Raw genomic sequence first — 23743 nt, forward strand, 5'->3', positions numbered from 1 at the left:
GTAATTTTTAAATGACTTTTTTTGCCATTAGGACGGTGTCTTCTATCCCAAAGATGAACACAGATGGCTCTCAAGACACCTGTAATTCTTCCTCTTCAATAACAAACATGCAAAATGAATAACGAAGAGCCAGCAAGGCAGCACTCCACGGAGGTGCCCCCAGCTGGCCCAGCCAGCCACAGATTTTGTCAATATTTCCTTTATTTGGGGAGGGAAGAGAATAAAGTTTAAACAGCAGCCTCGCTTTTAAGTTTTAATAAAACTCCTGCAACTCCTGGGATTCTCCCAGCCTAGATCAAGGTCACTTTATCTGGACTTTTGAGTTTTTAGACACAAGGCTGGTGTTTGATGCTCCTGGCTGCTGCCAGGGCCCCCAGTGATGAGGCCCTGCTGTAAGGACAAGCAGTTTTGTTGGGGTAGAATGCATTTAACCACCCAGAGCAGCTCCTGTTCCATGCTAATGGTGCCACAGCTTCACTGGCTCATCCAGCTCTGTCAGCTTGGGGGCTGAATTATGGCTTTCATATCTCACTCTCTGCTCTGTGATTTGTTCTTTGCCGTGTTTCTGTCTGTACTTTAGGGTAATCCGTTGTTGGAGACACTGGGGCTGCTTGTCACAGAGCTCTGCAAACAGAGCAGTTCTTCACTCCACTAATTCTGTGTATCTGTGGCTGTACATGATGGGAACGTGCTCAGGATCTGTGAGGCTTCCAGAACATTTGAGCACCAGTTCCTGACAGAATAGAAATACATCTTCACACTTCATTTTTAAATTAAAACAATCAGCACATTCCAGTGTATGTTTTCTCCATTTACGTATTTCCATTACAACCTTCATCAAAATGCATCTTCATATGTTCTTTACAAGTATTTTACTTCAGATATTTAATGAACAATTAAATATTCAAACATTCTATACTTCAAATATTTCATGAACAGAAAATGTAACATTGAATCAATTTGGCTTTCCTTTAATCAGCTGTTCCCAAGGCACTACACATATGGATACACCTTAACATGTAAATAAGTATGCAGTGGATCCGAGTCTGGATTATTATTATTCATAACTAAGAGAGGAAGAAAGGAGAGTTAAGGGTATACTGTAAATGTATTCTGCTTTTCAAAATTCAGGAACAATCCAGCAGAGGCTTTTGAGTTATCACAGGAGTCAGCAGGTGTTCTGTGAATGAGGAATTGGAAAGCTCAAGGCCTCAGAGCTGTAAGCATTCCTGAGTTTGAAGAATTCAGAAAGGTAAATCGGTGCAAGAAATAATAATGGGAAATTCCATGTAATGCAGGACAAAGGCAGGGGGAGGTAGATATACCCTTAATGAAGGGAATGAAGCTTGACAGGGAGCTCAAAGCAGGCAAAACCTTCAGACAACTGTCCCCAGCTGAATCCATCCATGGATTGTGCAAATCACGGAGGGGGGGAAGTGAAGATCCCTAATCCAAGTCTAATCCAGCTGTGGAGAGTGAAATTTTTACAAGTTAGAAAGGAAAACAACTGAGGCTACAAGTTTTGATAGCTCTGCAGCTCAGGTGTAATTTTTGACAGCATTTTTGGTTCAGGTAACCAAAACTGAATGTTACTTTAATGACACTTCCCCTATTAGGTCATTAAGATCAGTCCATTTGTTTCCCCTGTTTTTAATTATCTGCTGTGGAGTCATTCTGGTTTTATAGTGGTGTAAACACATCACATCCCATGCTGTGTAATTGCCCTAAAAATTCAGTTTGCCCATTTCTGGTTTTATGGGGACTTTAACTTGCAGGTGTTTAAATCAGCAAGGAAACAAAAAGATCATCTTAGAATGAAATGGAGTCAACTCCAACTATATTTTAATTTTATGATTGTTCGTTTTCTTCCACTGCCAATTCCCAGTCAACAACCTCAGGTGAGAGAACATGACATTTTTAACCATCTAAATCCCATAATTTTGAAGTAACTATGGGCTTCTGCTTGTTATTGCTTAAGATTCAACAGAGGTTGCATCATAAATGAGCCTTTGAGGAAACCAAGCCTATTATTCCTGCTAGCTGGGGCAATGGCAACCATCATGAAAATAAAATTACTGCCATTAAATCAAGAAACTAATTAGAATCAGATCATCAAGTTCCTTTTCTGCTGGAGCCTTGGTCTCCTGGCATGGGATAGGAGGATTTACTCCAGGGTACACACCCGGGCTGAGCCAAGTCTGTCGGTTTAACGCTTTTCTGATACGTCCAGAAATTCAATAAACAGCTCGAGAAGGTCCAGTGGCACTTGTGGATGTGGATCTGGGCTGGCAGCTCTCAGAGAGGAAGGCTGGGAACACAGAGATCAGGAAATCCTGTGCCTATGGATGGAGTCAGGAGGAATCAGCCTCTGCTCTCCCTGCACGGCCCCAAGCGGAGCAGGAGCTCAGCTGAATGTCTCAAACCCAAAAAGCCTGGGCTTGATTTCCTTCCTTTTTCCTTCTGGAGAGCCCTCCCTCTCCCAGCTCTGCCAGCAAAGATCAATATGACATCAGATGGAAAGGATTATGAGCGTGGCTGTGCCCAGGCATCTCAAGCGGAGAGGAGGGATCTCTGTGGTTCCCACAAGGAGACGATAACTGGGTCTGACAGAGTTTGTGAGGCTCTGCACTCTGAAATCCCCTTTCATCCCCACACTCTGGGGATCTCCTGGGCATGGCAGCATTTCACCTGCCTGCCAAACTCAGTGGCAGCTTCCTCCTGTCAATCCTCTCCCTCTGTGGGTGGTTCAGCAACTCAAATGGAGCCCAATTATTTCATAAATATCCACCAGTGAGCTTAGGAACCTTGGGGGAAAAGCACAGGACTTGTGAAGTTCTCATCTTGAGGATGCCACAGAGAGGTGATTCACTCCAAAGGATAACACAAGCAATTAGACAATTTTACATTATCAAAGGTTAATAATGAGAAAGGTAATGAATAACAAGGTGCATCTGTCACAGCAAGAAGTGCCACGATGCAAATCCAGGCTGTCACTCTGTCTGACCTTACAGGAGTCATTTGCTTGTTGTGCTTTTGATTTCCCAGCACCAATCCTTATTTTACCTGTCTTTGGAGAGTAATCAATGTTTTAAATGTTCTTCAAAATTATATGAGTCAGTATAAATTGTGTTCCCATATGTACCCCTAATTGGCTTTTAAGGACATTTTAGGCATATGCATGTTCATAAGTCTAACAGGAACTCTTAAAAGCCCAAAATTATTTGGGACCAAAATTGACACCTGAGGGCCATTCTATTAATGGGAGTTGAGAGTTAACAATTTAACAGTTATTCTGTTCATAACCAGAGGTTTACTCAGTAGCTGCAGCATTACTCTGCACAGACACCTGAGGAATGTTCCAGAAAGCACCAAGGGGTTTGTCTGGCTCACAGGTAAAATCACTGCTTAAGATTATAGGGGCTACATTTATTGAGGAGATCTGCCTTAGATTAGGACACTGGAGTCCTCAAATACCTACACACAAAACTGGTTGCCCAACTTCAAATTAATGCTTGTTTTCTGAGTTACCAAACAGTCCCAGAAAATGAAGTGAGAAGTTTTCTCCCCCAAAACTACAGTCACCTAAAACAACTCACCTCCTTCCCAGAGGGGAAATGCTCAGAGCAACATTGATGTTCCTTCCTCCAGGGCCATGAGAAATGAGCTTAAGCTCAGAACAGTTTATAAAGGTCCTCTGAACTACAAAATCAATCCACCTTCTGCAGTAGAAATAATATTCCACTAGCAAAGGACTGGAAAGGAAAACAGAAAATGCTTGCTAATATGACCCGCAGCATGTGTGGGGCACTTCAAAACTGCAACAAATTGGCTGAGGAACAAATAAATTCTGGGGTTTTATACCATGATGGGTTAAACACAGTGGGAGTATGAAAAGCTGCAATTTCTAAATTAAAGCATTTGCTGAGCTGTCAAAATAACTCATCAGTTCGAAGTCAATCCTGAAAGATTCCCAGAAGAGTCAACTTATTACCAAAGCAGATGGATAAATAAGTCCAGTATTGATCTGCCAAGAGCACGGGGTGCCTTTGCTGATCCCTTTGGAAGCTCTTCCCACAGCAACACACTGTGAATTCAGCAGGATAGGCCACAGGGAGATCATTAAGCAAAAATAATAAAGGGAGAGAGGAAAATGAAGGAAATCTCAAGCCTCAACTCGATGGGTTTCCGATTCTCCTCTTTCCCATGAATTAATGTCATGTGCAGGTTGTCCATCCGTGGGAATACAATATTCCTTGGAAAAACAACAATAACTCTGCATGGGGGAAAGTTAAAAAGAACTGATGCAAACCTGCACACAAGGAACCAAACTGAGCTAGAAAGCAGCCCCTCTGTGTGTCCCCAGCAGCAGGAGGATCTGGGGATTTTCCCAGGCTGCTGCTGTAAAGGAGCACTGATTCATTCAGACACAAAAGATTAAGGCTGTTGGGGAAGGTGTGATTTAGAAATTCAGTGTCTGGTGAGGATCTGGATGCTTCCATATAAATGGAGATCTATCCCCATGAATGGATATTGGATAGTGCTGGCTAATGGAACTTTATTGCATTTTCAGATGTTTTCCCATCGGGTTATTGAAATTCCTGCTACTGTAAGAAGAGAGGACTCGCAGGGAAATCTGCAGTCTGCACTGAAAGGCACCAAAGGACGAAGGGAAAAATTTGCTCTTTACCACCTCCTTAGGACAAGGTGAGGAAGGATATTTATCCAGCTGAAGGCACAAGGAAAATCAGGAAGGCAGAGCATGGCCTTGCTGACCGGAATGTTGTTTCCTACACCAAACCCAAAGGAAAATTAACAACAGCTGCCTACAAATATGGATTTTTAATGCTTTTTTTCCTGTCTGAACCTCAGTGGACACGTTCCCCATCTCATTTGGATGCAGAGCTCTGATCTGCCAGGGACACCTGCCAGTCTCCAGCAACTTTAGGCAAAGATCAATCCATTTTCTAATTAGAGATGGGAGTTAATGGCAGCTGAAATGACCATTTTAAATACAGCAGGCCCTAAACAATGACTTCCTAGCATGCTGCCTGCCCCAGAGCATTTCCTTTGTAATCTTTCCAGCCTCTCCACTCTCCTGGATGATTTATGGTGTCAGGGGGCTCCTTGGCAGCACTCTCTGTGCTGATAAAGAGGAAAACCTTGACTGTATCTTGAATTGTCAACAAATGCTTTCAAATTTCCTAAGAGTTCTTGCATTCATTCTTCATATTTGCAGAGCTAAAAAAAATGCTCCAGCCTCAAACTGCCTTTTCCTACAGAACAATGCCTATGAGCATCTCATTATTGAGCCCCATGAACTTTCCCCACCATCAGCTTAATTCCACTGGCCTCACCCCATAATTCCCAACTGGATACCCAACCTCGTGGTGACAGCCCAATTAATTCTGCTGGCATCATTAATGAGAGGCTGATTATTTGAGAAACACACCTAGCAAGCAGGAGTTCCATGCAGCCCTCTGGCTAAAAGGGATGTTACAACTTTAATAGAAGGAGACATCAAAAAGCATTTGCCCACACCAAGGAATTCAACAATTGTGTTTAAATTTAATATAACATATGATAAAGAGTTGAGCTGGAGTAAAAGTCTGTCACTGGCTCTCACACAATATTATTTATGGCTCTATAGAGGCCCAGCTCCATGACATTAGCGGGCAGAAACCTTAATACCTTGTGACACAACCGGGCTGAGCCATCTAATATCACCCCCAAATCCTTGAAAAACAAATACTCCTTCAAATAATTATGCTGTTCCAACATATTAACTTCCCAGGCACCAGCAGGGGAGCAGGGATGAAACATCCTGTTTTAGGGAAGACCACTGAAAAGCCTTGTCTGTATCCTGGGCTTCAAATCAAAAACCTTTAATATTAGGATCACACTCTGCACTGAATAAATGTCAGAGAAATAAACTTGACGGAACAATATATTTTTCACGCTCTAAAATGAATTTTAAAAAGGACCTGGAACAGGAAACTACAAAGTCTTTAACCTCCAGGGAAAAAAAAGATCAAATACCACCCAGGTCACTAATAATCTAATGTCAACTGTTTCCATAAAAAATGGGCAATGATAAATAATCAAAGCATTTAGTGGGAGCTGTGGGGATCAGTGTTACTCTCAGTTATTCTGTGTTATTCTCTGTGCATGATGATTAGAATTTTAAAGAAAAGGTAATGTTTCTCCCAGCCCTGTTTCCCCACGGTTTATAACCCAGAGCATGAAATCTCTGACGTTATCTTCTAGACCCTTCCAGATGCTCATCTCCCTCAGCCTGGCTGCTGGAGAGATGGTTTGCTGTGTTATCTTCCTGACAAGGAAAGCAGCCAATGCAAGGTGAACCTCTGGGCTGGAGAGGTTTAGGACACAGGGCAGGTTTGGCTGATCTAAACTGCACATAATTCCATAATTCCATAATTCCGGATTCCTGCCTCCATGGGGTTGGCAGCCAGGGCTCCTGGCATTCAGCTGACTCCCACCTCCTGCAGTGGGATAATTCCCCTTCCACTCACACACCTCTCTGATCACTGCTCTCGTTTGTGTGCACAGAAAAGGTAAAAGAAATGTTGATCCCATGTAAATTATTTTAATTTCTTGCAGCAAACCAGAGGAAAAGGGCCAGCCCCAAGCAGCCCATTCAGCAAACAACTGAATCCTAAAACTGGTACAATGTGTAGGCAGAGCTGTGTATTCCACTCTGCTTTACACTCCACTGCATCAATGCATTTATTACTCTCCTGCATCCATCTCATGCTGACCAATCCTTCTTTATATTAAATGCATAGATCAGCACAGAGTTCTCTGTTCCAGGAGACACAGGATCACTTGAGCTGCACTTCACCAAATGTGAGAGAAGACAAGATCTCTGTCCTTTGGCCAGGCAGTCCAAACTCAGCATGAGGATAAAACCCCAGTGACAGACAACACACTCTGCATCCCAGGACTGAAGAATCAGCTTTTCTTGCTGAAAAAGGCTTCGCTGAAAGGAAAAAAGTGGTGGTGGCTAACCTGAAATAGCAATTTTCAAGCAAGACCCCAGGATACAGAAGAGCTGCTTTTATCATGGTATAACCTATGGAAATTGTACCTGAAAAGATGGGAAGATTTCATGCCCTGGAATACTTTTTGCATCTTATTTCCATGAAGTGTCACATCCAAGGCCATCTGTGTTCATCTTCTTGAACGTAATACACTCTCCTAAAGGTAAAAGAAGTCATTTTTAAAAACCACCTAGTGTTTCTCCTGACTTTTCTGTCCTTACGGCAAAGCAGAGCTGTAGCTGACCTGTAGCTTGAAACGTTTTTAACAGAAGTCAGTGTAACACCCCCAGCCAGCCCTTTAAGCAGTGTTTTTGCTGTGTCTTTGCTCTCATCTTCCTCGGGATTAAACAAACCCAGCTCCCCCAGCCGTTCTCACACATCTTCCCCAGCCCTTTCACAAATCGCTGGACACGCTCCAGCTCCTCCGTGTCCTTTTCAAAGCCAGGGGGGCTACACCTGGGAATCGATGCGGGACATAACTGGGGCTCCACGCGGGGCACAACCACAATCCCACAAACCCGGGGCTATTTCGGGGCAGGATTTTCCGCCTCAGCCGCGGCCGGCCCGGCCTCCCCGCCCCGCTCCGCCCTCAGCGCCGGGGCCGCCCCTTCCCGCCCGGGGGAGCCGGGCCGGGGTAAGGAGCGAGCTCGTGGGGCTGAGCGGAGGGAAAAACACCTCCTAGAGCCTGTCCCTGAGGGCTGTGGGGAGCGAGTGAAGGGCAGAGCAGCTCCCGGAGCCCGTGAGGGGCGGGCACGGGCCTGGCTGCGGGGAGTTACCGGGTATGGAGCTGCTCCAGGGCTGGAGCCCCTCTGGAGCCAGGCTGGGAGAGCTGGGGGTGCTCAGCTGGAGAAGGGAAGGACACAGGGACACCTCAGAGCTCCTTGCAGGGTCTAAAGGGGCTCCAGGAGAGCTGGAAAGGGACTGGGGACAAGGCATGGAGGGACAGGACCCAGGGAATGGCTTCCCAGTGCCAGAGGCCAGGGCTGGATGGGATCTTGGGCAGGAATTGTTCCCTGGGAGGGTGGGGAGGCCCTGGCACAGGGTGCCCAGAGCAGCTGGGGCTGCCCCTGGATCCCTGGCAGTGCCCAAGGCCAGGCTGGACATTGGGGCTGGGAGCAGCCTGGCACCCTGGGAGGTTTCTTCCCACTATCTCATCTAACCATACTCTGTTTCTATTTCTACTCGTTCCCCCTTGTCCTGTCACTACCTGCTCTTGTAAATAGTCCTAACCTCATCTTTCCTGTAAGTTCCTTCTTAATAATAGGACGGGAAGATTTGCATTTTATTTTTTTAAAATGAATAATTTTATCCAAGCATTACTGTAATCCAGTGCAGATTTGAAAGGAATGCTGCTCAGAATTCATGGCTAATGCTCAGTGCTAATTGTTACTGTGCCTTTACCCCGTGGATCTGAACGTGTGCTGCTCCAGTCAGTGCTTTGGCTTGATCACAGTTGAGTTGAGATTTTACCCACCTGTTGTGGGTGTTAAATCAGGTGTGATCTGACTGTAACAGCCCTCTGTATATCCCATGTTGCTGTAATTAACCCACTCGTCCTCCCTGTGAAGCTGACTTTATTTTTGTTTTCATTTGCAGAGCTGCCCCATGGCGACTGCCCTGGCAGAGAGCTCTGGGAGCCGTGGAAAGGGGCTGGAGTTGAGCCAGAGTCACAGCAGCTCTGCTTTGGACTATTCAGGAGACACCTTTGAGTCCTTCAGCGAGGAGGAGGAGGAAGAGGAGAGCGAAGCACCTGGATCGTGGTGTTCCACAGAGGATTTGGAGGGGTCAGCTGTGTCAGAGGCGTTGGAAAGCACATCATCACATGGCCAAAGCCATGCTGGTATGCAGAGCTCTCTCTGTTTGAGGCCTGTGTTTCACAGCTTCAATCGCTGCAGGGGGGCCTTCAAACAGCAAAAATAAAGGTGAAAATTGCATGGAGTGTCCTTGCTGTGCAAAGTGCTGAGCAGATCCATGCTTCAGACACCTCCATGGGAAGGACTTGGCCATGGAAATGCTTCCTTAGTAATCTTGTGATGCTGAAATTCTGTTGGCACCTTAAAAACCTTAAAGTCCCCTAAAACAGAGTACAGAAGTCAGGTGCTCCTTCGAACTGGGACCATTCATTTTCATCTTGCTTTCAGTGGCTTCTCAGGCCTCTGAAGTTTTTTGTCTTTTCACATCTTTGTGGTTTCCTCAGTTCCTGCAGAACTGGAGTTCAGAATATTCAGAAGTGGAAGGGACCCACAAGGACCATCAAACTGGAGAGTAGGGAGCTGATACAGAATTTTTATTCTCTCTGTGCCGCATTATTTTCCCCTTGGACCAACATCCTGAGAGAGCTCCTGAAAGCACTTGAGCAGCCACAAACGAAGGGCTGGAAATCAGTGATGGGGCTGCAGCAGGGAGGAGGCACAGGGGGTTAAGTTGGCATTTCAGATCAGATTCAATGTGCCAGCAGCTCTCATTTTCTCAGGGAATCCCATACCGTGGTTCAGGGGTGATTAGAAATGAGCAGTGTGAGGTATTCTGTGGGACAGAAGCTGAAATCCCTGGCTTCATCTGTGTATTCCTGTGGCTCAGGGTTTCTTCTCCCTCAGCAGGGAGAACTGGCACATTCAAGAGGAGGATTATTTGCCTCCCACTTTGCTTTCCTCACAATGTGTGTTCCAAGTTACCTTTTTTCCTTGCAGAGGAGGAGTCTGAAGCAGTGGATTCTGCAGCTGTGGAAAGAGCTGCCATAGGGAAATGGATTGATGCCATGGGAAAATGGGTTGATCTGAAAAATAAAGACACTGGGATTCAGCCAGACAAATCTGTCGTCAGAACTCCTGCTGGTGAGTGTGGTAACTTCAGCACAAGTCATAATTCCTTCTTTTGGAAGGGGATGTAAACTTGACTTAAATTTTATACACAGGCTGTTAAGCCAGCTGATTAGCCTGGCTTAATTAGCCAGGTAATTAAGTACAAAGTTTCTCTTCTATGCTTTCTTGGAGAGCAGTTTGTCTCCCATATCTGCCCATGTAGTGACATTATCCTGGTGATGCACTACCACAAAACCTGGGAAGGTACACTGAAAAATGTCCCCACATTTTAAATTTAACTGTAATCCTCACATTTTTACTGGACTGTTCAGGTTTTTTCTCTCCAGCTGTACAGGTATTAAGAAATTTGGGGATTTTCCTCTCCAAAATAAACATGACTTCAGAATGTATTGTGTGAAATGGTTTTCCCCCTCTTGTTAATCAACTGTGTTGATTATTGACTTACTTGTTTGCCCTGTTTTAGTCCCTTTCCCAAGCTGAGGGAGGCAGCAGGGCACCAATTTTGGCAGGAACAATGGAGCATCTTTAACCAAATAATGATGGAGTGTAGGGAGGAGGAGGAGAAGGGAAAGGAGGAAGGAAAGGATCCATTTCCATGTACTGGTTATGCAAGGAACTGTGAGAGCAGATGGTGGGATGCAAGCCCTGCTAAAGTCTGTCAAAAAGTGGGTCAGAGATGCTATTTTTAATTAAGAAAAAAGAGCAAGAAAGCTGTAATTGAGCAAAAGATAATGGGAGCAGACGGGGAATCTTCCTCAATCTGCATGTTCATGGGAAGTGAGCAAACTTGGAGTTCTGTGGGTCACTGTAAGACTGATTAACCAGGAGATCCTCCTGCCTGGGCACTTAATGGCATGGAATTTGTGTACAGGCATCCTCAAAGCACCCATCTGTCCTAGAAAAGCAGGAGCTGAGGTCACTTCTAGGCTGCTCTGAATTGCAGAGCTCCTTCCCCACAGTGGTGAGTCAATGTTGTGGGTTCCTGACTCATCTCCTGCATTTCTCTGTTCCTGCGGTTCAGTGGAAGGCAGCTTGTGTGGAGCAGCTCATCTATAGTAGGGAGGCTTCTCCTGGCCTGCTCCTCCAAGATAATCTTCCTAAAATACATCAGAATCCTGTGACTGATTCCTGGAGAAATTGAAAGGGACCTGATGAGTTCAGAGGCACTGAATCAATGATGAACCACAGCTGAAGGGTGAGGATGTTTTCCATCTCCACAGGGTTCTCCCTTGAAAGTTGCACTCGGAGGATTTTATTCATAGAATCACTGTCAGATTCTCGCAGTGGTGCACCAGGGAATGCTCTGCCTTTGGGTGATGGATGTTGGTGCCAGGGAGAGTCAGTGGTCCCTGAGGCTTGAGCAGCAAGTTCTGTTCCATTATCTTGAGCTGATGTAGCAGACCTGGCTTGTCTCCTGCTTGTCCTGTCGCTGTCACAGCCCAGCCCTTCTCAGCTACATTGGTGCTTCCAGTGATCAATATGAAGAGCACAAAATACGGTTCATGCTTATCTTTCTTTGATGCAAACCCAGCCATGTTAACCCCAGATCAATCATAATTAGCCATGCATTGCATTTTTTATTGCTGAATATGATCATAAAATAAGCGCAGCAACTTTTGTCTTCTGATACATAAAAATGCTTCTCTTGGGTTTGATCATTCAGCACTTGGTACCCCCCAAATCTTGTCTTGTTTTAGCAAAATCTTGTCTTGTTTTAGCAAAATCTTGTCTTGTTTTAGCAAGTTGGAGATACTTTTTTTTTAAATGCAGTAGATGAGCTCACCTAGAACTGGATTGCTGCACAGTGGGTCCCCTCAGAACACTCAGCTTAGTGAACTGTGTGCACTGAGCACACAGGCTGTTCTGAATCAGGGTTTGTTTTATTGCTTCAAGACTTTCTCTCTCATCTGACTACTAATAGGGTTAAATGTGATGGGGGAGCAAAAGGTTCTGTGCCAATGGGAACACTCTGGAGTGTCATTTTTATTTTTCATGGTTTTCTTTGTGGGCTGAAAGAAGAAAAAGATGCTGGCCTCAGGAGAAGGGAGAAATTGTCATCATAGTTGTCTTTGTCCCTCCACCCCAGTGTGGTAGCACGAGCTGTTATTAGGCAAATACATCACAGCCATGACTATAAATTCTCAGTTCCACAGAGATTATTCCACGTTAGTCATCTTTAAAATGTACTCAGGAAATGGCAGTTCTTCAGCTTGGATGTATCTGAAAATTCAGGTGGGGCTCTTTAACCCCCTGGCTGGTGCTGTGTTCACAACGTGCCTCTCACCTTTGTAATGTGTCTCCATTAAATGCTTTGCCTGTTCATCTTCCTGCACTGTTAGCACTGCACTGCTGCTGTAATTGTTCCCAATTGTAATTGGGAGGCTGGGAGGCCCTGGCACAGGGTGCCCAGAGCAGCTGGGGCTGCCCCTGGATCCCTGGCAGTGCCCAAGGCCAGGCTGGACATTGGGGCTGGGAGCAGCCTGGGACAGTGGGAGGTGTCCCTGCCCAGGGCAGGGGTGGCACTGGATGGGCTTTAAGGTCCTTCCAACCCAGGTCATTGTGTGTCTGTGTGATGATTCACTGTGCTGGAGGAGTTTTACTCACTTTAAATTCCTGTTTGTGATAAACAGCCTGACATTTCAGCCTGTTTCTCTCACTCCTGTGTGATGTGCAGGGATCTTTCTCATGCTCTTTGCTGGTCAGGCTGTCAGCATGTTCATCTGAACTGTAAAATCAATTTATTATCATCAATTAATTATGAAGATGTTATCTGGAGCTGCAGAGGTAAAACCTTACTGAAGAGCAGTAAGGTATTGATTATTGCCTTTCACAGTTACCTCTTTTTACTTTTTATCTTCTTAAAATAGAGTATTAGCAGAGAATAATAACAACAAAATGCCTGCCAATTTTCATATTAAATCAAAGACATCGAAGGAAAAGGAAACTCGTAAAGATTTTCCTATTTTACTCCCTCATGGATTTCAAATGTCACACTTAAGGCTGGAGTTGCACACAGACAGCAAAACCTCCGTAGGTCACTGAGTTACAACCCCTCAGCAGGGTTTGGGATGTAGACATGGGGATTAGCTTCTCTCTCCTGGGCTTCTGGAATCACAGCAGCTTCTTGGTGCACTTTGTGGGGCTTTACTTCCTGAATATTCCATGTTTTGTGACCTTCCTCTGGGCGAGACGTGGCTCTGATCGATGCCTGTGCTGCTTCACTTGGGCTGCTCTTGTCACCTGTTCTGCCTCTCTCCTCCCCAACGAAGAGAGGCAACGCTGGGCTTGGAGCAACCAAAGAGCAGAAAATGTCCTTCTGGAGCAGTCATTGGCACTGGCAGGGATGCCCTGCACTGACCTTCAGCTCTGCCACCACAGATGGAGCAGGAGCCTTCCAGCATGTCTGCATGGAAAAGAGGGAATTTGAGAGACATGGAATAAATGCAACCAAAGCAAGAGCTGAGACCCCCTGGACAGGTGAACCTCCCACACCTGGGGGAAATCTGAATGTGTAAATAATTCAGTTAAAAGACAAACTTTTCTCACCATTTTTTGGGCTTGTTTCCATGAAATTCTAGTCCTTGATCCCTAATTTATATTCTTTCTGAGCTTCCTGTTACGTGAATTAACATGAAAAAGTAACTCCAGCACTGAGTCGTGCAGTGAGGTTTAAAAATTGCTGTTCCCTTTGCCAGTGTTTCTTCTGAAGTCTGGAGGTGCAGATGGGTGGGTGTGTGGCAGCACAGGATTTATGCATTATTAGAAACCAATTCTTAATAAAATTGCACTTGTGGATGTCAGAAGAGCGTTAAGTGAATTAATCAGGCTGGTATTAAACTGTCACTAAACGCTCAGTGGACCTGATGTGTTTTACTTCTGCCTTTGTGTACTCAAATGCTTTTGTTCTGGGTTTTTCCCCCCCCTCACAATGGTAACTTTTTAATCTTTTTATTCATTCTATGTTCAGCATAAATGAACCTGCCAGGAATATTTTATTAGTGTGATTAAACCCAGTAGTGGCACATGATTTCCACTTTTTTTACAGGATTCTACACTGAAATTGTAAGGAAAATCACCTGATGACTGAAATGGTGGTTTCCACTCAGATATTTATGATGCTCCCCCAGATTTTTTTTTTTTTAATTAAATTGCATTTTAAGGTAATGCTAATTCTTATTTATCTGTCTATAAATTGTCACCACGTCTTTGCTTTTAATCATTTTGATACATCATCTCCTTAGGAGGAGTAAATTGCTCTGTGATGCTCACTTCTGAGCTGTAGTAGTTGCACTTAAACACATTTTCCATGTTGTTCATGAAGCCACAAAGTTCCTGCTTTGCTTAGTTTTAATTATGGATCCCCTTATCCTTCATCAACATTGGATTTCTGAAGAGGTGCTCAGTTTTCTTTGCAGATTTCCACAACTGTATCTTGTGTCTTTGGGACTAAACTAATCACAGGGAATTTAGAGGAAGTGTTATATTCACATTGTTCAGTATTTTAAGGATTGGTGTTGTGATCATGCCAAGATATCCCACGGGACTGGAGTGCCAAGGCACTGGCAGTGCCTGTCTGGAAACTGAATTTAATCCTGAAAAAACAGCCAATGTGGAGGGCTTGTTTAAATGATACAATCCAACCTCCCAGCAGGAATTCGTGTGTGAATCCTTGGAGTTGAACTGGCCACACCTCTGGAGTCATCCCCTGCCTGACTTTGGGCATTGACACCTCGAGGGCTGTGGTGTCTCCCGCCTCACACAGCCCCATCCTGTGCTCATGGCCATGAAATACTGCATTGATTGTGCTCTAAGCCTCTGGAAAATCTCCCCAGAAGCCCTGAATGAAGTTGTAAATCCATCCTAACCTGCCCATCTGAAGTCTAATCTCTATTTTATTTATTTTTACGTGCCACTGGGAAGGATAAGAGAAGATGAAAGCGGGAACGATATTTTTTAAACAAGATCTTACAAAGAATTTAGGCAATGATTGTTGAAGCTTTAGAGGAAAAGTGTTTTCTAATGTAATTGCATTTCCTCCAAAAAAATTCCCTACTGTAGGTTGTGGAATATATTGGAGGTGTTTCCAGAGTGACTTCAGTGGACACTGCCTCTAATTTTTCTTACAAATTGCTCCTTAGAGTATTGATGAAGAGCTCTCTTGAAATATTAATTAATTTTGGCTTAGCAAGTTGCAGTTTCAGGTAAGGAGATGCTAAATCTATATTATTGGCAGTAAGTTTATTTAATATCATAGTATTTAACTGCTGCCTTTGCTAATCTATTTATCCTGTATCATTAACCTTTTGTCTTTTTATTTCCTCCCAACTTTGGAGCCTATTTTAGAGCCATTTATTGTGCCAGTTGCTACAGTTGCCATCCACATTTGTATTTAAATTCTGCTGTGCTGTTGCTGCAGGCAGGGCCTGACCCTGGGTTTGGGTTTTCCTTGGATAACACGAGGTCACACAGATAAAGAGCAGCAGCTCTTCTTTCCCTGACGCAGCAGTTGATGCTCTTGTCCTGTTGATTTCTGCCTGGCAGGAATTCCCGAATTATCCCATGGAGAGCTGGATGCTCTCAGGTCTTTTTGCACCAGGAAGATCAGCGGGATGCACCAGGAGCAGGCAGGGAGTGGGAAGTGCAGGAAGCTGCAGTGTGGAGTCCCAGCAAGGAGAGCTGAGACAGGAGATTCCTGTGCTGTTCCTGCCCGGCTGATGAACAGGATCCTGCTGGAAAACACCAGGGAGGCTGTGAAACAGGTACTGAGGGACAGAAAGGGAGATTCTTCCCTAAATTCTGGGAGAACCACTGGAGAAAAAAAAGCCATAATATCAGGATCAAGTCAGGCAGACCTTACTGATGCCAGGCTCAGGACTCTGAGAGATGTTTTGGGTTGATGTCCCAAGATTTATCTTTCTCATTTCTTAGACACCACTGTAGAACTGTTGCTAGCAAATAATCATCATAAAATATTGCCTGGTGATAAAATCCTGATCTGTGTGCTTGAGCAAGGCTGGGGTCATCAGTTATTGCAGTCCACGAGAAGCCCTGGATCAGCTGAAGGAAAATGCCTTTTTCTCTGGTTATGTTTGCATCAGCTATTTATCAAATTATTCTGCATATTATTTTTTGTGAAGTCTTTGTGACTCTGTGATTCCAAAGGCAACACCTCCCCGTGCTCCCAGCTTTCTCAGGCATTAGATAATATTCATAAAAACAGTTCCAATAAAATCTTGCTGACCTCAGTCCCTGATTAAGAAGCATCTGTCTCATCTTTACCCAATTCAAATCTCATTTTTTGTCACCAGCCCGGTGGTTTTTTCCCACCACGGGATGGGTTTTGTGCCCCAGCTCCTCCCCTCAGCCCTGCCACTAAAAATAATACTTTAAAGTCAGTTCTGGTGTGATAATTATTTCAGGCTTCCTGTCTTTTAAAATCATTTTGACATTTCAGCCATCTGCACTTTTAATTTCTATTGGTGTTAACCCAGCTTCCAAATTTTGTGGAATTTTTATTTCCTCTTTATTTGTCTGACATTGTGGGAATACATTCCCTAAGAAAAGGAACCTGAACCTCTCTGTCTGCGTGGTTCTGTCTGTAGCTCCACACAACAACATTTTTATACAGACAAGTCAGGGAAGAGGGGACAGAGAGGCCTGGGATGGGACTTTCTAGGGTTGATTCCCCTGCTTGTATAGCAGTTCACTGTGTTTATGGAGCCAGGTGGAATCTGTGTCAATTAAATCAGATAAAACCATCGATATTTCATAAAAGCACAAACCCTGGGATTTGTGTAATGCTGTTAAATAAGCTTAAGATTTCAGGGTGGATAAACTACACTAGGCATCACTGAGTAGCACTGTTCATCTCACAAGCAGAGCTGCAGAATCTGGGTCGGATTCTGGCTCAGAGCTGCATGTTTGAACTAATTGCTCCAGAGTTTATTTGCCTCTTAATTTATTTATAAAATGTATAAATAGAATTTAAAATCATAACCCCTCTGGTTGGTGTCTAAGGCCTTGCACACACTGCCAGCATAGGAACAGTTATAGATGATGGAATTATGACTATGAATTATTTTACTACTGCCTAAAAAGCCAATTTTTGGCTTTAGACAGTGCCTCTATGTATATTTTTATTGATTGCTCTCAAAGTTGCCACCTTACTAGGCCAGACATTGCTCATGGCATCAAAGTCTCCTCTTCCAGGTGGCAGAAGCTCAAATCCACGAGGCTTCAGCGTGTCCTGACTGCCAGCAGAAGGAAGCAGAGCTGGCCAAGGTTGCCTTTCTCAGGAGAAAAAAGACTCTGCTGGAAGGTGCTTTGATCCGAGAGAAACTGGAAGAACACTTTTACTGCAGAGTAAGCAAATGTTGTTTAAAAAAATTCATGCTCCATTTTATAGGTGCTGTAACTAAAGAATGTCTAAGGCAGATTCCCCCTGATTTATGGCAGTGAGATCAGTGCAAACCAAAATAGAATTTGGGTCCTATGCCATTAATAAAAAGCTCGGCACCAACATTCTCCTCAAGTCATTTGAGCTGCCTGATTTATGGAAGCTGAAGGTCATTCCCAGAACCTCCTGGAATTGGTTTTGGGTCCCTTTTGATTATTTCTCCCCACTTTGTTTTCTGCTGGGCTGTCCAAGACGAAATGGCAAATGAAATGATGTGGCAGGAGGTAACTGTGCCCACACTGGGCTTCCTTGCTCATCCTTTGCCATAGGAATCTTGGAATAGGGCACTGCAATGTGTGATGGAGGCTGAGGCCTTTGGGATACACTGAGATTTCTTCTTGGAATTCCTGTCTGTCTGTGCCAGTGTCCCAAAGATTGAAGCTTTGTTGTTAGGAAGTGCCTCTGGAGCAGCTGGGCGGGCAGTGAAATGTGCAGAATTCCTTGGGTCAGCTGTGGCTGTTCCTCAGGATGGTCCTCCTGAAGGAAGAGCTCTTCTCTCCTTCTTGGAAGGGGGTCCCACTGAAGGCAGGTGCCTTCCTGAAGCCCCCAGATCTCTTTCCATGTTGATGAGCAGGGTGGGAGTTTGTGCTGTACCACACATTCCTTTTTTTCCCCTAATAATTCCAGTCTCCAAAGTTTTGACTTCTTCACCTCCATACCTAAAATTTGAGAATTTTAGTCTCAAGTGAGGCTTCATTTTTTCCCACTTCTCCCCCCTGCTTCCCTGAAAGGCCAGCTGTTTTTCCCTGTGCCTCCTTAGGGAGGAATCCTGCTTTATGGGCCGTGCTGTTTGACAGAGTTCCTAAACAGAATCCTTTCAAATCCACCAAATTGTGTGGGTGAGTGCTGCCCACCTGGCTGGGTTTGAGGGACTGGGTGTGTGATACAGGCCGTGAGAAATGGCAGGAATGCAAACCTGAGTAATTCCATGTTTCCTTTCTGTTTCAGGACACGCTCACACTTCTAGGAGAAGCACTCAGAAGCTTTCCCAAACCTTCAGAGGATCCCTGGGACTTGTGGCAAAGGCTGAAGGGTCAGGAAATGGAAAGCCTGAAAGTAACCATCACTCCAGTGGGTAAAGAACTGGGAGAGCCTCCTGTGGGCTAGAATTCCAGTGATTATGGATCTGAGCTGCTCTGGCAGTGATGGATTGGGTGCTGGTTTAATATTCCTGCCGGTGGAACCAGATCTGCCTGTGTGGGGTGTGAGTCAACCCTTTCTCCTTCCTCAGTGCAAATGCTGCAATATATTGTAATCCATCTCCATAGGTTTTTCAAATTCCAGAAGCCAACAGTTTCCATTATTAATCTGGCAAGCCATAAGTATTGTTTTTTGTGGGATTGCAGAGCAGCTCCCAGCTGCTTCCATCCATAAGGAAAATAAATCACTCGGTTTTCCAGGGCAGGGAGGTGTAATTACTGCATTTCAGCTCAGTCTTTGCCCACTGTCTCGTGGTAAATTGAAAGTGAGAGCCCCAGGTGGAGGAGAAAAAGCAAAGTTAACTATAGAAAGCAGTAAAATGAAATGCAGTATTTATAGAAGAGAAACAATGAGGCTGTAAGAGAAATTAATCAGCAGGACTGGGGATGCCAAGAGGATGAGAAATACTAATAAATTAATCATGGAATCTATACAGGATAGGTGCCTAGGAGAAAAAACCAACAGAGTTTAAAACTGGAATAAGAACTATAAGAAAATACTTGAGAATTTGTTGTAATTTTCTGTAGTTTTTCAAGATGACAAAGCCACTGTTGTTCAAAGACTGGATCTGGGGTTCAGTACACATCCAACTAAAATGGAATTATGCCGGAAATCTCTGAAATTATCTTCACTGTGGCCTCCAAAGGCTGGTGGTGCTCTATGGGCACCTCTACACCCCTCTGTGATCAGAGCTGACAGCGAGGGCTCAGCCCTGTGCTCTAGCCGTGGCCTTGTGGCCTTGGCTCAGTCCTGAAGGGACTGACTCTCCTCAGCCTCCCGTCTCCTCATTTCTGGGCATTCAGATCCCCGTGGAAATCCTGGAGGAATATCCCTATCTATGAACCCACACTGTATTTTTGTGACAAAGCAGAGAGGATTAAATCTCCCCGTTGCATTTTCTTCCCCCATTTTGGGACAAGAGCACTCACTGCTGAAGTGGGGTTTGTGTTTCCTACCCATGGGCCTGTTCCCTCCTCGTGCACTCTGTTGTTTATAAGAGTCCTCAGGGGCTATTTGGCCTCTTGTCCTCACTTCCCACGAACCAGTGGAAAACCTGGAGGGAAATGCTGGGATATAAACAGAAGTGTTAGCAAAGCTCTGCCTTCTGCTGCTTAAAAATCTGCTGGGAGTGATTTCCCTGGGAGCTGATACTGAGTAGGTCAAGCCCCTGGTGGAAACCCAGCCCAGCCCGATGCTGGTTCTGGTTTCTTGCAAACAGCTCTGATACTCCATCAAAAATATTCCCCTAAAAACATTCCCTTTTGAGCTGTCCCTGCAGAGCACCTGGATAAAGAATAAACTCTGCTTGTTCCTTCCTGTTGCTCTGGAATCCTTAGAAATGTTTAAATCCTTTAAATCTCCTCCCTTCCAGTCTCTTTATGGGTGCTCCACCTCTGTTCCTTACTTATTTTGGTCTTCACTCCCTGGTTCTCTGAGCCTTGGGAAGTCTCTGCGATCTGCAAACACTGGGAAAGGCACTCACAATTCCACGTGGAGCCTTGTAAAGGCTGTCAGGTGTACAAGAGGTGATCAGGAACTGAACCCTTTGAAAATGTCATTTTGTAGCACAGATTTCAGCCCTTACAGACCCACAAGAAGTGACTTCCAGGACTCCTTAAAAATAATCTGTACACGTTGATACTTTTGCTTTCAGAACATAGAAGCTTTCTAGAGCTCCTGAAACGTTTCTTTGCAGCTGCTGTCAAGCCTTCCTGTAAATCCTGAACTGGGAGTTACTTGCGTTGTGTTTGTCTGTGGAACAGCATCCTGCTCACACACAGTGCCTGCACAGCTCTTGTTTGTTTGCATAAATGTTACAAAGAGAACTCGGGTAACTCCTCAGGAAAATCAAAGCAGATTTTGCTGATGGCTGTTGGATGTGTTTTCCTGCTGCTTGCTACAGTTGTTTCGTTCTTTTATCACCACTGACTCTGAGATCTGAGTGTTTTTCTTTAGCAGCTCTTAGAGATACGCAATGGAATGAATGATCCGAGCCCCTAAATAATTTATTTCCTAATCCTGCAGTTTTTGAGGCTGGAGATCCAAAACTCTTGACAGGGAGGATGTGGGAGAGAGGGTGGGTGATGTCTCTTCCTTTTTCCCCTTCCAGCAGCAGATTTTTCTTTTGATCCAAAGAACCCCCAAAACTCTGATCAAGGAATATTGATTCATCTGCTGCCTGGTTTGTGCTTGCTGGGGCATAAAAGGAGCAGGGTGGCTCAAGAGGGATTCCTATGGAAAAGCAGCTGTGGCTGTGAAACAAATCACTCTGCCTCTTCAAAGTGCTCTGCAGCTTTGGCTTTGTGGCTTTCATGCCACCCAGGGCTGCATGATTTAATCTTCTGAATGATTGCTGCTGTTGTGGAGATCATTGCTCTGAACTCTGTGCTAGCAGAGAGGGTTTCTCCCATCTCAGTTGGTTTATGCTCTGTGTATGCTGATAGCCACTTTTGGGATGTTGGCTTTTATAACTGACCCCCTTTGGATAAACTTAAATTCCTCAGATTATCATTAAAATCAGTTTCCCATGGACTGCAGCACTGTAAGGTTCATTTGCTCTAGCTTTCTCTGTAAAAAATACCCTTTCCATCCATCTCTTAGGCTGTGGGAATTTGTGTCTCTGGGATAAACTTCCCTGTCAATCCCAACAGGCTGCTAGCACAGCTCTGAGTGGGAATGAAGTTTTAGTGTCATGAACTTCCTGGATATGAGCTGGGAACAAAGATAAACATTCAAAAATTATCTGTTCTGGTGGGAGGTGCCAAGAGGGTGGCACTGGATGAGCTTCAAGGTCCCTTCCAGCCCAAACCATTCCACGATTCTGGGATATTTGAGTTAGGATTTCCAGCTACTGAGGAAATCTGTTGTGGTCCCACTGGTCCAGTGTAGGATCATAGAAGAGTCTGAGCGTGAAGAGACCTTCCAAAGGTCTTCCTTCCTTCCACCTAACCCACCCCTGCCCTGAGCAGGGACACCTCCCACTATCCCAGCCTGCTCCAAGCCCTGTCCAACCTGGCCTTGGACACTGCCAGGGATCCAGGGGTGGCCACAGCTGCTCTGGGCACCCTGTGCCAGGGCCTGCCCACCCTCAGTGTAAAAACCTTCATGTAAAAACCCTAAACCAACCCTCCTGTAGGTAAACCATTACCCTGTCCTGAGGGCACAGGGCCTGCTGAGAGCTTTGCTCCGTTTTTCTTGTAGGTCCCCTTCAAGTGCAGGAATGTTTCCCTGGAGCCTTCTCTTCTCCAGATGAACACTCCCACCTCTCAGTTTTTCCTGATGGGAGAGGTGCTCCAGCCCTCAGAGCATCTTTGTGGCCTCTTTCCATTAATCTTGGACCTTTTCTCTGAAGTTACACTAAAATCTGAAATGCTCCAGGCTCCCCTGGGGTCCCTCAGTGCCTCCTCAGAAATTCCCCTCATGGGGCTGCTGTGTGATGAGACTCAGATATTTGTTTTAATTTTATTTTTTACCAGAGCCCATTTGCTGAGGTTCCAAGAAGAGGAGCCGAACCCATTGATTCATATTGGGGAACTTGACAAATACTTTCAGCTGGTGGCACCAAGGATGAGGTTTTGCTGCTGGAAAGGCTCACGTTCCCCTGTGGAGCTGGAGCTCACCCAGCTCTCAGCAAAACCCTGAACTGAGTGCAGTTCCCTCAAGCCATCCACATATCCTCCAGCAAGAGCTGCAGTGCTCCCAGCTCTGCATTTTTCAAGCATTTTCAAACCTCCTTGCGTTCCTCAGGCTGTGATTTTATTACCGCGGGATGTGATTTTCAGAGAGTGACTTTTGATTGTGGCCCCTGAGGGAGGCGCTGGGTGTGTGCAGATCAGCCCTGCCTGCCCCGGGGCTGCTGCTCTGGATCTACTGTGTTTAAATGATGGCAAAACAGCTATTAATGCTATAAACACCACATTTGCATTGTTTTCATGCAACTAATTGTTCTTTTTTTTCCTCCACAACTGATTTTGAAGATCTTTGGCAGCACTGACAGCAGCAGGATGTGGATGGGAGATGAGGGGGAGTGGATTCCTTCTGTCAGGGCCCTCCATCTTCCAGATTACCTAAAGAATTGATCAGGGTACTTAAAAAAAAACCAACCCAAAACCATTTTCCAGCTTCTGGGCATGGATATTCACTGCTTATTTATTCATTTCTTTATTCTGTAATAAAATAGTACTGTTCTCACAGACTAGGCTGTCTGATCCATAAATACCCTTGTAAAATAGATTTGTAGCATGTAACAGAATCCTTTTGAATATTCTGTGAAAATTCCTTTTTTTTCTCTCCTTTTTTTTTTTTTTTTGTTGATAGCACTTTCAGAACATTTACATCCTTCATCCTGACATTTGGAAATAGAACATTTTTTGCCTACAGAGGTAAGTTTACAGCATCATCACAGTATTATAGCTTGTTTAAAAATACATACAGCAGTACTGGTAATTGCAAGCAAGCTGTATACTTGAGCAGGGGGCTTGGTGGCAACTTCACAGGGTTTCTACTTTATAAAACAATGACATTTATTAATATTACATCCATCACTTGGTTAGAAAAGATTACTTAGATACATTACTCACAATAAATCTGTCATTTCTCTGTGACATCACAGGACAGGCTATGAAAATAGAAACACACCGTGGTATGGGTGGTGTAAAAAGGATTGGATGCCTCATTAAAAAAAGAGGGTTGGGCTGTCTCTTCCCTTGGGAATTTGAGTTAATGCTGGATGTCCTCAATCCACTTGTGGTGGGAAGGCCACGAGCAGCTCTCAGCACCAAGCCTTGTGTGAAGGAAACATTGAAATGTCAGGCTCGGCCCCACGAGGAGCTGCTGCTGAAGACACGAGCGGTTCTTCAGGAACAGCCTGGCAGCACCATCTGGGAGCTCCTTCACTCCCAAGCCCAAGTGCATCTCAACACCTTCAGGCCCTGCTGGGATCAGTGCAGCACAGCTCCCCTGGTTTGGATCAGCTGGGCTGGTTGGTGTCACCCCAAATCTGCCTCTTTACCTTCCAGTGGGTTTTTGAAAGAGGGAAAGCAACAGATTTAAATTTACTGGTTCAGTAATACACAGAAAATTGGGGTTAGGGTTGGAAAGGAGCTAAAAACTCATCCCATTCCACCCCTGCCCTGGGCAGGGACACCTCCCACTGTCCCAGGCTGCTCCCAGCCCCAATGTCCAGCCTGGCCTTGGGCACTGCCAGG

General features: G+C 44.9%; 1 protein-coding gene and 1 long non-coding RNA gene across 8 annotated transcripts in view; one reads left to right on the forward strand and one right to left on the reverse strand.

Annotated features, from left to right (window-relative positions):
* Positions 1 to 5516: 5516 nt before the first annotated feature.
* Positions 5517 to 7585, reverse strand: LOC121670238. The gene is made up of 3 exons (XR_006018081.1): positions 7303 to 7585; positions 7106 to 7215; positions 5517 to 6997 (listed from the first exon to the last, which is right to left on the reverse strand). It is a non-coding gene; the product is annotated as an uncharacterized LOC121670238 (long non-coding RNA).
* A 72-nt stretch (positions 7586 to 7657) lies between these two features.
* Positions 7658 to 23743, forward strand: part of CUNH8orf48 (chromosome unknown C8orf48 homolog) — a 28966-nt gene continuing 12880 nt past the window's right edge. For 4 of the 7 annotated variants that reach the window (XR_006018047.1, XR_006018046.1, XM_042039914.1 and 1 more), the window contains exons 1-7: positions 7699 to 7837; positions 8655 to 8898; positions 9749 to 9892; positions 15422 to 15639; positions 17090 to 17242; positions 18285 to 18411; positions 22854 to 22918. Coding sequence is in view for 5 of the 7 variants with exons in the window: in XM_042039914.1 (XP_041895848.1) it covers positions 8664 to 8898; positions 9749 to 9892; positions 15422 to 15639; positions 17090 to 17242; positions 18285 to 18411; positions 22854 to 22885 (909 nt within the window). In the remaining 2 variants the exon portion in view is untranslated. The other 3 variants (XM_042039916.1, XM_042039912.1, XM_042039911.1) reach the window with 3 other exon arrangements.

This window comes from Corvus kubaryi, unplaced genomic scaffold, assembly GCF_017639235.1.
Source record: "Corvus kubaryi isolate FWS band 111438036 unplaced genomic scaffold, C.kubaryi_AGA036_p1.0 37395, whole genome shotgun sequence".
Lineage (NCBI taxonomy): Eukaryota > Metazoa > Chordata > Aves > Passeriformes > Corvidae > Corvus > Corvus kubaryi.